Below are 12,415 nucleotides of genomic sequence, written 5' to 3' on the forward strand. Positions count from 1 at the left end.
GCTTCTAGAAAACAACAATAATTTACCGAACATCAGCTCACAAACTGTTATAGTCCACATTCTGGATTGGTTAGACACTAAGAAAACTTCACACATTCAATCCTTATGTTTTACTGAAACAATATTCAAAATCCAGCACATGGACATTTTTATATTCTGCACAAGTACTTTTAATGCAGAAAAACTAAGTTTCTTGTACTTCTTCACTATACCAGATATTTTCAGATTAAGGCTAGACCAAGACTTGAGTAACAGTTCACCAACTGGAGCCTCTTAAATCTCTCCAGTGTTGTTGTGACACCAGGCAACACAGTACATCACTCCTCTTGAATTAAAGTGAACGCTTCTCCAGACCTACCATTTGAAATTAATACCTCAGCCTGGACGAGTGAACTTTCACTCATATGGCAAGGGAACATGCACCAATATTTCAGTGGAAAATTACTGCTATGGTTCTGCAAATGGGAACAAGAAACTATGAACATTAAACAAACAAGGTACCCAAATAGAATAACAATTATGAGGTATATAGAATAACAAATTAACAAACAAACAAAAAAGGAAAAGATAAAGCATGGGCAAAAGTAGGTTAAGAGACAGGTGTACTATCCCTCAGCCCCTCACCCTTTTTCACAAAAAGATGTTTTTATTTACAAAAAGCAGCAAGATAAGACATAAGATAAACAGAGCAAACTCTCTGAACCGATGGCTGCCTTATCAGCGTTTAATTGTCTATTGCATCACACAGAACATGTGCACTTAACTGAATGAGCTGTGGGCTATCTATTGAAAAATACAACTGTGACCAATTAGCTCTTTAGAAATGAAAGTCTCCAGGGAGGTCAGGCAAAAAAAAAAAAAAACAGTAATAATAATAATAATTAAAAAAAAAACAAATATATATATATATTGTGTAACCAATTATTTTTATTTTAAATGGTTAGTTTTTTAAACAAATACCTAAAAAATAATTATTAAATTTTTAAAATAAAAGCCATGTTGGAAAAAGCATAGTAGTTCTGTAAAATAAATATCACTTTATTTATTACTTCCAGTTTACAAAAAAAAAACACTTTTTGCCAAACAATCGCTTCACTGTGAAATTCATCAATGAACCCAAAACAGAAACTAGATATCTGTTAGTGAAATTCACTGGTCACATTAAACATGATTGTAATTTACTAAAGCATAATTACACATATAGAGCTACGATAAGTCTAGTGGCAACAGACCTTGTCAGCCTCATTAAAATCCTATACATTATGAATTTTTAAATATGTATTGGTTTAAATCTATTCAAATATAAACAAGACTGATCACTGATTTCACACTAGCTGTGGTGGGTCACATCTCTCTCAACCTAGCAGATCCATTTCAGGCACAATGTACCTGTACATGAATGATTCTAGAATTGGCACAACTGCAGTCTCCCTCTTATGTTTTAATGAATTATTAATATTTTCATAATTGCAGTTAGTATCAAATAATTATTTTTAAGATGTAAAACGTTTCAAGGCTTGATTCCTGGAAAAATATCTGGAGCCTGCAATTGTTGCCAAGTTAATGAGCGTTTCACACTTTGGAATGCCCCAATATAAATGGCATCAGATGACAATTCAATGTTCCAGAAGCCCAGTTGGATGTGGTGGTAGAAGTTGGGAAGTCACCTTGCAGACACTGCTTTGAAATGGCTGATGAAGGGACTACACTCCAAAACGGTGGCAGGTCATAGGGTGGCTCTCATTATCTATGACAGGTGGAAAAGAAGCTATGCTATGAGTTTCATTGGCTAACCATGCAGGTGTCTTACCTAGCTTGGACTGACCAGTCAATGAGAAGTCTAGAAACCCATACATACATACTTACATACATATATAGTATATTAGTATATATATATATATATATATATATATATATATATATATATATATAAAGCATTTCGATTCTTTGAAGTTGAAGTCAATACTCATGTCAAATGAAAATAAAAGACTGCCACCATCACTGCAGTCATTACTTTGAGATAAAAAAACAGTCCCATCATTGTAACAGACCAAAATATATTAAATTAATTTCAGTAAACCATAGCAAAAAAATATAAAGTAATAATAATCATTCATTTGTATTTAACAGTGAATGTCATCTGGTATACCAAACACAGAAGAAACAGTAGCATACTATAGCACAGTATACTGCACCTCCTCAAATCCACCCAACAGAGATAACACAGAGCTCCAAAACACTGCAGTGCCTCCCACAACATTGGCTGTGACCTCGTATGTATTAGTAGAAATGCTGAGACTCAAATTGAGACTCAACAAACCAATAAATTGAGGAACTGAGACACAACAAACCAAGAAATATTTTTTCTATAAACCATTGCAAGATTTTGCTAATAAGGATCAGGATCAGTTAAAGTATTCTACGGCAGTTTTCTATTATTCATCCAGTAACTGACAGACACTTTAAAAGTAGCATTTGTTCATATCTTGTTATTAAGTGACATTGCCGGAACTTACTACAAAACACTGATGGCAATAAATTAGATGATAGGGGCATTTTGTCTCATTAAACTCATTAACAATCTGACCATTTGTTTCTAACCTTAAATCTCTGCAGTTTGTCCAGTTTCATTGCTTCAGTTACAGCAGTTTTTTATAACTACTTAAAATGGACATGATAAAATTAACAGGAACTTAGGTCTTGTCCACACGATTTCTGAAAAACAATATTTGGGTTGCATGAAAAAAAAAAATCTTATCTTTAGGAAGTTCAAGCATTACAGCACATCCTGGAGAAAAAAATAAATAAAAACGACAACAAAAACATTCCCAATTTCCACTCAGCCAGCACAGAATTATTGTTCATACAGCCATTTAATCCCTTTTACTTTACATTGTGGACAAATCGTGGACAGTCTGTCTGGCCAGGGAATTCAAAGTTTTGAGTTTCGGTCTGATGAAGGTTGCCGTGTATGGGTGCACAAATTGTGAAAAATAAAACTGCCTTCCCAGATTACATAAACATTTATAGGAGCTCTGCTCATTTGAAAAGGCTTAGGAAAAGTAATCTGAAGAGGATTTATCACAAATTTTCTCACAACTGCTGCATACCTTTTATTGTTTTCCCACAGACTTTTAACCTCTACGTACATTGTACATTGGAAATGTAACTACTACTACTAATAATAATAATACATTCTGAAATATGGCCATAGCAAAAGGTTAAACAAATAAAATGCAAATAAACTAAAAGTCCATTAAAGTACCACACTCTGGCACTTCTCCAGCTTGTGACACGGAATGTCAACACAGAACACATTTTATGTATTGGAGCTAAGCCACACCATGTATGGTACAGAAGTTGTGCTTCGACAGCATGGTCACTTATCGCATGGTTTTACACGCCTATGAGCTGCTCTGCTTTATCATAAATGATTTTGACATGTTTGTGAACAGTTTTGGCCCAAATGTAGCACATTGTCTTCTCATCAAGTTTTCAATGGCAATCAATGCATCAAATTGATCTCAGCATAACCAACATGTTTAAACATGATGGATAAGTACATCCAAAGGAGGAGGGTCTTTTATTTGTTACATACAGCCTCTCCCTTTTTTTTTTAGGAAATTCAAAAGAAGGCTTAAACGTTTTACTTAGACCCTAATGGCAGAAAGAAGCAACTGATTGTAGTATCAATGCAACCAGCAGATTCATGTATTTACCAAAGAACATGCATTTTGTCAATAAAAGACTGGTCAAATGGTCTTATTCTTCTATCACCACTATATTTAAAAACAATGAGAAGAATATGGTTCCTTGTAATACATACCAGATCTTATATAAGTGCCTGAAATAGCAAATCTTTCCAGATATCTCCATTCTGTACCTTAAAAATACCAACCTCTACTAGAATATGACAAGATTATAAATGAATGATTAAAAAAAAAAAGAAAACTGAACATGTTAAAATAATAAAGTATGCTATTAAACTCAAACTAAGAGAGATGTTCTAGACATATGACATCAAAACCACCTTACATAAGGTTAGGGTTCTAGTGTTTCTTATTTGTAAGTCACTTTGAATAAATGTAAATGTTATGTCACACTGGGAAACCAAAGGTTGTGTGTAACAACTTTCTGTGACAATTTACAAGGCATTGATTCTTGTGTTCGTACACAAAAAAATGTTATATTGAATGTGTGACTGTATTTTAGTGTCATTTCCTGAGATTAATCTAATGTTCGTTATTTGATAAGACCATTTCTGGGTTCAACACCTAAACAATGAGTGTCTTAGCCTACGAGTACTAGCTGACTAGTCACTGTAAATCATGACAATCAAAACTATTTAACGTGTGGCAAAGCCGGTCCGGTAATCTGACATTTAATTAAAACTGATATTGAAAATATAACAGGATGAAAAACACCTTTAACCCACTGAAACCACTTGAACAATTTTAACCGCCTGCGTGTCATGGAAATTCAACAGGATCTTCATACGTAGGCCAATGTTATCAAATAATAAACCCAGTGAACGTCTATTAAAGGATGTAATTATTGTAAGTTACAGGTTGTAGGGTGCAAAATGTATAAACAGCATCACTACTGACACTTCACCCGCCCTGTTACAAGCTGTTCTGACCTGAAACGAACAATAAGCAATAGTTCAACGTTTCTATTAAACAATTACATTTCAAACAACTGATTATCTTTTACTCTTTAAAGCTACGAATCTCTTGCTAGTGGTATGAAAGGAAGAATCACTCGGGTGTAGGCTACACTTGTGTAGCCTAGTATATGTTGCTCTTACCATCGCTTGCTCCTCGGTGTTATACAGAAGACAGCTGGCAAGTGGATCTGGTTTGGACACGACCTCATTAAACTGACGGACATTTCTTTGTTAAACTTCCAATTTTCAAAGTACACGCTGTTCAGATGTGTCCCCGCCCCTTAAGCAAAAGACCCCACCACCACCACACAGACACACACACACACAAGCGCATGTGGATATAGTTTTAATAGTTTCAAGGCTTTTCATAAGTGACTTCTGGATAGTGTAATAACAAAGTAGTGCTCTGACTCAACGTGCCTGATCTTATCTGAAAACAAACCACAAAAGAGCAGACGCAGTCAAATCTAGGCTAACTCTTAAATAATTTTGACCAACGTACGATAAGCTGCATAAAGATCAATTCAATTACCAAATTCGTAATGATGAAGACGCCAGCCAGATCCCCTTAACAGAGGATATGAGTGAGAATGTGTAACTAACTAAAAAAATGACCGGTAGCATTGAGCACGTGTGTTGCTGCGGTTGATGGATGGGTGTTTCTGGTAACGTTAGACAAAGACCTGCAACCGACTGAGTAGAGGATGACGGACTGCAAATAAAACTGGCGTTTTATTAACCTGTTACTTCCTAAATCAGCTATTTTTGGCTTCTGAATCCTTTCCATGTAGAAAGAGGGCGAGGTGTGCTGCCAAAACCTTAAACATAATGCCCTGTCGCGTAGCAACACCGTATGTGAGCATGGAGTGGATATCATGGGTGAAATGATGACACACGGCGACAGACACACATTCGTTACCTTTTATTCTTTAAATGATGCTGAAAGACAGTATAAGGAGGAGGATATACCAGCTTCCCCATTCACGCACCGTTGCGCAGCGTAGCGGTGGGTTTGACAAATGCTAGCAGGACAAAAAGCAGGATTATACGAGTGATATGCTCCAGCTCTAACATGTAACGTTAAGGTGTGCCATTGGTCCCTCTCGAAGTTTTTTTTCACTCTGCGAAAATGACCTGAATAGGCTACACAACGATATTAAATTGCTTCTCTCAAGAGGCAGAATGAAGTCTATATGATTCTGCGTTTAATTCAGTAATTAAGATTTAAATCAGCCTTAACCTAAATTATCTTGATGTCATAGGCATATAACATCAGTGTGTGCATGAAACCTTGCACAAACATATAGAATAGCTACCTTTGTAGTCATGGGTCCCCCACTAATGTCAGTCATAAAATCTCTATGAAAAAGGAACCTGGTTATTAGCTAGCTTTAAAGGAAACCTTTAAAGGGGGTGAATTTTGTGAGACCAAATTCAGCACATTCTGTCTGCATCATTGAGATCATTCAGTAGTCATTAGATAGTTCAGTAGTAACCTTAACATTTTAATAGTTATCAGAAAGTGAAAATTGGGAGCAGTGTAATTAATTTAAAAAAATTAATTTTAAACTTTACATTTACAGTTTTATTGCTTACCTCTGCACACTTAAAACATCTTTGCTAGTGCAGTGTGTGCTCAACTATGCGTGGCATTGCATCAGCAAGTGTAATACCGGACACAAACCATAGGAAAGACTGCCACCTCCTGGAAGAAATTGATACTTTCAGATAAATCAAATCTACTAAATTTTAGAAACGTCTCCCGTTTTTTTTTTATGTTAATTTTTTTAATGAGCGTAAATAGTGATGGAAGCCACTTTTGACATTGTATTTTAAAATTTAGGCTACTTGAATATGGAAAGTAATTATTCTTATATTCGAGATATGAAACTACACAAAGTAATGTGTTGTGATGTAGCGTGACTTCCTGCCAGCAGAGGGACACTGCACTAAGGTGTTTTTTTTTTTTTTTTTACAGTAGCCAGATAGTATATAATGGCTGTTATAATGAAGGAGGCCAGGAGGGGAGGGACACTAGAAATTAAATTCAATTAAATTATCAAAAATAATAATAATAATAATACATCACATTAACCCTTTCATGCATGAATTATGATAGCCTCAGTCAGTATTTTTTTCCTATGTGTTTTTATTGCTCTTAGGGCATGAAAAACAAGAATTGATTTTTATTTTATTTTTTTACAAATTTTTCAAAGAGATCTTCAGATGTCCACTTGAGTGGACAGCATGCGGTTGGTTTAAACTGAAGATATACTGTATTAAATATAAGACAATAATCAAACAGATAAAGTATGTGAATTTAACAAACTAATCAATGCAATTATATCAAATAATGTGAAAACTATCAATTATATGCAAAAAATATAAATGCAAAATATTGCAATGGCTTCATACAACTTCATACAAGTTGCACTTCGCGTATCTATGATATCAGAACATTAGGACGTGATTCCATCAGAATTTTCTACAGCCTGTCAAGGTACAACTGTGGAAACCACTCAGATGCTCCCTCCAGTGCACCAGAGTATGGATATTTACCCTTATTAGCTGATAATTATGATTATGTTCAAGATGGACATGCACATTTCTATCATAGCCCTCCTCTGAGAAAACCTAGCGATACGTTTTTTCAATCTCATCTGAAATGATCAGTGTTGGGGGTAACGCATTACAAGTAACATGCATAACCCATTCAGATTACTTTTTTGATGTTACAAGTAAAGTAATGTGTTACAAGTAACATGCATTACCTAATCAGATTACTTTTTGATCTAACAAGTAATTAACTACAAGTAATGTGCATTACCTAATCAGATTACTTTTTGATATAACGAGTAAAGAAACGCATTACAAGTAACATGCATTACGTAATCCGATTACTTTTTGATGTTATGAGTAAAAAAACGCATTACAATAACGCACATTACATAATCAGATTACTTTTTGATGTTATGAGAAAGGAAACGCATTACAAGTAACATGCATTATGTAATCAGATTACTTTTTGATGTTATGAGTAAAGAAACGCATTAAAAGTAACATGCATTACGTAATCAGATTACTTTTTGATGTTATTAGTAAAAAAACGCATTACAATAACATGCATTATAAAATCAGATTACTTTTTGATCTAATAAGTAAAGTAATGCATTACAAGTGTCATACATTAAGTAATCACATGACTTTTTTCGATGTCAATGAAAATTACACTCTAATAATACAAATACATTTATTTACAGTAGAAAAAGTCAATGCATATTAAGTTTTTAAGTTTTAAATTTCATAAACAATATTCACATTATATTTATGAATTGTAGCTGAAATATAGCCATTGCATGCATGACGTCCACTACAGTGGACATGTGATTAATCAGAGTTTTCTCTCAATCTAAAATCAAAACTTGGAAAATTTTACTGTGATATGACTCATTTGTCACGTCCAGTGTTACAGGAAACACAGGAGAGGGAACCAATTGCAGGTATGTGACTTTATTAAAGGGCAAATCCAAAGGGTAAACAGTCCAGGCAGGGTCAAAACCAGAGAATCCAAACCAACAAGAAAACAGAACAGAACACACGGCCAGGGCAAGACTACGAACTGTATCCCACATACAACAAGGACTCCGTGACAAAGACTCAGACAGACCGGGTATAAATACACAAAAGGATAATGGGGAAACTGGAGACAGGTGGGGAACAATCAATTAACTAAACAAGGAGGAAGGTGACCAAATAAGAAGACAGGAAGTGATAATATGATACACACCGTGGGAACAGGAGGACACCTAGTGGAAACCCAGGGAACACAACCCAGACACTGTGACAGTACCCCCCCTCTACGGAGCGGCTCCCAGACGCTCCAAGACAGACACAAAACAGAGACCAGGAGGGAGGCGGACAGGTGGAGGCTCAGGGGGAGGGACGGAGGGTCAGAAAAAAAAAACATGGGGAACAGTCAATTAACTAAACAAGGAGGAAGGTGACCAAATAAGGAGACAGGAAGTGATAATATGATACACACCGTGGGAACCGGAGGACACCTAGTGGAAACCCAGGGAACACAACCCAGACACTGTGACATCATTAGATATTGCTTTATGCTGCAATATTTTTTTTACCTAAAAGAGTCTCCTAGGATAGAAGGAATGGGTGGATATTCTGGAGCAACTTGGCATGTCTGACTGACCCTTGGCCATCTTGGTTTGGAGGGGAAAAAAATCGAAACACAAAGGCTTTCCACTTGGTTGCAATTTATAGGATGATGCACCAGGGTCCAATGAAGAGATTGATGTGCAACTTTGCCATAAAAACCCGTGCAAATTCAAGAAAATGCTTTTTTAATAGCTGTCCACTGTAGTGACCACTATGCGTGAAAGGGTTAATACATTTAACAGCCTTCGTGTTTAATCATGAATAGTTTTTAGGTATTGTTTAAATTCTGGCTTTTGTGGGAAGGCCATGAATAAGAACCACTGTCCCAATGGTTTGACTACTGTATGAGCTTCTGTGACTAAACTGCCCATCTATTGTCAGACAGGAGAGGGCGACATACTCTAGCTTATCCAGTAGCAGTACCATCATGCATAATAGAAGGAATGCTGTCTTTGTTTTCTGAAAAATTTAAGTTATTTTCACAATATTCGAGATGATTAATATTTTTGACAATGATGGTGATGTTACATGAGTTAATTACTTTTTTAGTACTAAGTTTTAGTAGTATAAGTAGTGGCTTAGGTAGCCTAAAGTGTATTTCTAAATGGCCAAATATAAATATATGAAGAAGATTGTAGACCTTTATATTATCAGTTTATATGAAGCTTTAATTATTTTAAACAGTATGGAGTATTTGCTCCATTTATGGAGTAAAAATTATTTGTGTTGTATGTTCTATATAGATCTTTTTTAAATATCTTTCAGAGTGGCAACTCACAATATTTAAAATAAGAAAGTTGAAACAAAATGAGACAAGAAAGTGAGACAAAAGGCTGAGTAAAAAAAAAAAACAATGATTTTAATTCTTCTGAAAATCCATTTAAAAAATAAAATAAAAATACTCCCTGACTTGATACAAATGCATAAATGGAGAATAAAAAAAAACATGTATAGCCTATACAAAGGTATGGGTCCTGCCCCGTTTTTATACATCTGAGAAAGTACTACATAATTTACATTATAAATGAACAAGAATCTCCTTCTATTAAATACTGTCATAATTTAAATCAAATGACATAAAACCGCTATTCATATAACTGCTGTCCCAAAATAGGAATTGTCTTAACAATATAAAATCCTCTGGTGGTTTAAAATAGATATAGTCTTTTTTTTCACATGTGCCTCTTCATGTGCAGAGCCAGATGATCTGAGCGGGAGAAAGCTCTCTCGCACAGCTGGCACTGGAACGGTCTGTGTCCGGTGTGTTTCCTGTAGTGACGCGTCAACTCGTCCGACCTGGCGAACTTCCAGCCACAGCCTTCCCAGCCGCAGTGGTAAGGCTTCTCCCCTGTCAAAAGAACAGGAGAAACATTTATTATTTTGTATAGACTTTGGTTAAACGCTTTATAGTGAGAAATTAAGTGAAAACAACACGTAGCCCACAAAACATACCTGTGTGTGTCCGCATGTGTGCTTTCAAATGGGAGCTTTTCGTGTACGTTTTCCCACATCCGGGGAAATCACAGCTGTGCGTCGCTGTCCGTTTTCGTGCCCATGACCGACGCCCTCGTTTTGGCTTGCTGTCTTCTGGGTTTAAAAATCCCAGGAGGGGTGAGGATGGTGGGGTCAGCATCACCCCTGGGATGGCCGGGTGATTTGCCCGAAGTGGCTCGCTAAACATGTTATAATGTCCGTGGTAGTGTTGATGCTGGGCGAACTGAGATGGAAAAGGCGCGCAATTCATGAACTGTTGTTGATGGGCACTGTCAATATGATGGTGAGAGTTAACCTCTGTTAGGATGCATTCTTTCCTCCCTAAAATGTCCTGAGGCACATCTTGTTGTACGTGATGCCCATAAGTCTGATGCTGCTGCATCACGCGCTGGGGTTCTTGTCCAAAATAATGACGCGCGTAGTCGTTTACCATCATGCAGGATTGCTCGTGGTTTTCACTTTTTATTTTGTATCCCACGTTACTAGAATTGGACACGTGTGTCTGGTTTCGAGAGTTCAGAGACCTTAGTTCAGTATACTCCAGCCTGTCGAAATGTCCTTTCATACTATATTCATGCGAGTCGCCATGATAATTCATGTCTGGAGTAAACAACTCGGCTACCAGACTGTGTCTGGGACGTGCGTTAAAGTTGGTGCCACAGTACGCGCTCGGCGACGGGTGACATCCATCGCTGTCGTACACGGTACTGCAGCTTTCTGGTGACTCCGGTAGAGAATAGGCCGGCGGTGGCGGCGCTGAGCTGTTGTCATTGTCAGACGTGAAGGAGTTAACGTTAGACAGAATGAACTCTAGATCCAGAAACTTGGAAAGATCATCCTCGTCTCTGGCCAAAGGTGGAGATTCAACAATGCTGAACTCCACCTCGATGAGGGGTCTCAAGTCTCCAACTGACGCGCTAGTTTTAGTTGGGTCAACTTTCCAGTCCTGAAAATATATTTAAAAAATGTATTCGGGTAAGCCTTTCTTCAAATAATAAAGTCACAGTCATTCAAATGATTTAACACATACTACACAAACGTGCTGTTTATAATGTGTAGCATAGCCTACTATAGAGTGCGTGAATTATGACGACTTTCAGGAGCAACCTCGGTGTAACTGATTCACAACATCATCTTAATTGATTTAACAAAACGTTTAAAATCTTAATAGGTTCTTGAAAACTAAATATTTAATTCAGCTAGGCTACAAACAATGACATTAGCCTAGGCTATTTGTTTTGCTGATGTACAGTACGATAATAATTCTAACGAAAGCACTAGAACGATCTACTGTTTCCTCTTCACACGAACAGGATTTGTAGCTATTTATCAATAACTTGTAATCACTCCCGTGATTGGTTAAAGGTATAAAAAAACGTGTAAAACCTAAATCATTCCCTCACAATTCGCTCTCTGAGTGCTGCAAAATACATTTTAAATATACCTTAAATTTAGGCTAAATGAAAAGTTGAACTCACCCGAACAATTTCAGACTGTTTTTCGTCCAACATCTGGTTGCTTGCAAAAGTATTTATCGAAGGCAACATTGCATCTGCAAGAGCCATGTTGCAAATGTTAGGATACTCAGAAGCTGTTCACTCTCATTCAGTCCGAGATAGATAGACAATGCGTCTCTAATACGTTTGACTGGCTATACCTGCCCCATTATAAGCAGGGTCTGAATGTCGCGGGGGCGTGCTCTCGTGACGTTTCTCACCTAGTTGTAGCCTATCTGGTGTTTACTCTGGCTACGCTTAACAACATGTAAACATTGTCAAAGCACAATTGGGAATTTGACCTTTTAATTAACCGTATCTCCTTATTGCATTAAATTATAAAGACTGCTTAAATAAAGTATAAATTATACAGAGATTTAGAGACACTCTAAAATGTGCATGCTGGACCTGCTGTTGTGGTTGTTTTTTTTTGCAAATATTTCATCACATATTTAATGATTATTCAGTTCATATCATAGTCACATGATTCAACGACAAACAATCTCACATCCAGATAACTTTTAATTTTACGGATTTGTAACTTTTGATTTTGTTTCTGAATTCTGAGTTTAATCTGAGTTCTGAA

General features: G+C 36.5%; 2 protein-coding genes across 2 annotated transcripts in view; both read right to left on the minus strand.

The window, feature by feature from the left end:
• LOC132154812 (sodium- and chloride-dependent glycine transporter 1-like) overlaps positions 1-4,903 on the minus strand; it is a 43,022-nt gene extending 38,119 nt beyond the window's left edge. The window contains exon 1 of the mRNA XM_059563483.1: positions 4,808-4,903. The gene's annotated coding sequence lies outside the window, so the exon portion shown is untranslated. The remainder of the gene's footprint in view (positions 1-4,807) is intronic.
• A 4,778-nt stretch (positions 4,904-9,681) lies between these two features.
• On the minus strand, positions 9,682-11,979 carry LOC132154814 (Kruppel-like factor 1). Its single transcript, XM_059563485.1, has 3 exons — positions 11,812-11,979; positions 10,292-11,279; positions 9,682-10,187 (listed from the first exon to the last, which is right to left on the minus strand). Exons 1-3 carry the CDS (start codon positions 11,896-11,898, stop codon positions 10,012-10,014), a joined length of 1,251 nt encoding a protein of 416 aa, XP_059419468.1. The 5' UTR covers positions 11,899-11,979; the 3' UTR covers positions 9,682-10,011.
• Positions 11,980-12,415: the final 436 nt, after the last annotated feature.

The sequence above is a fragment of the Carassius carassius genome, chromosome 12 (genome assembly GCF_963082965.1).
Source record: "Carassius carassius chromosome 12, fCarCar2.1, whole genome shotgun sequence".
Lineage (NCBI taxonomy): Eukaryota > Metazoa > Chordata > Actinopteri > Cypriniformes > Cyprinidae > Carassius > Carassius carassius.

Excerpts from the sequence above, each read along its gene's own strand:
- LOC132154814 (XM_059563485.1), bottom strand. The coding sequence starts at position 11,898 with ATGGCTCTTGCAGATGCAATGTTGCCTTCGATAAATACTTTTGCAAGC. Across the intron at positions 11,280-11,811 it reads AACAGTCTGAAATTGTTCGG|GACTGGAAAGTTGACCCAAC; the intron begins GTGAGTTCAACT and ends ATATATTTTCAG. Across the intron at positions 10,188-10,291 it reads ACACATGCGGACACACACAG|GGGAGAAGCCTTACCACTGC; the intron begins GTATGTTTTGTG and ends TTCTTTTGACAG.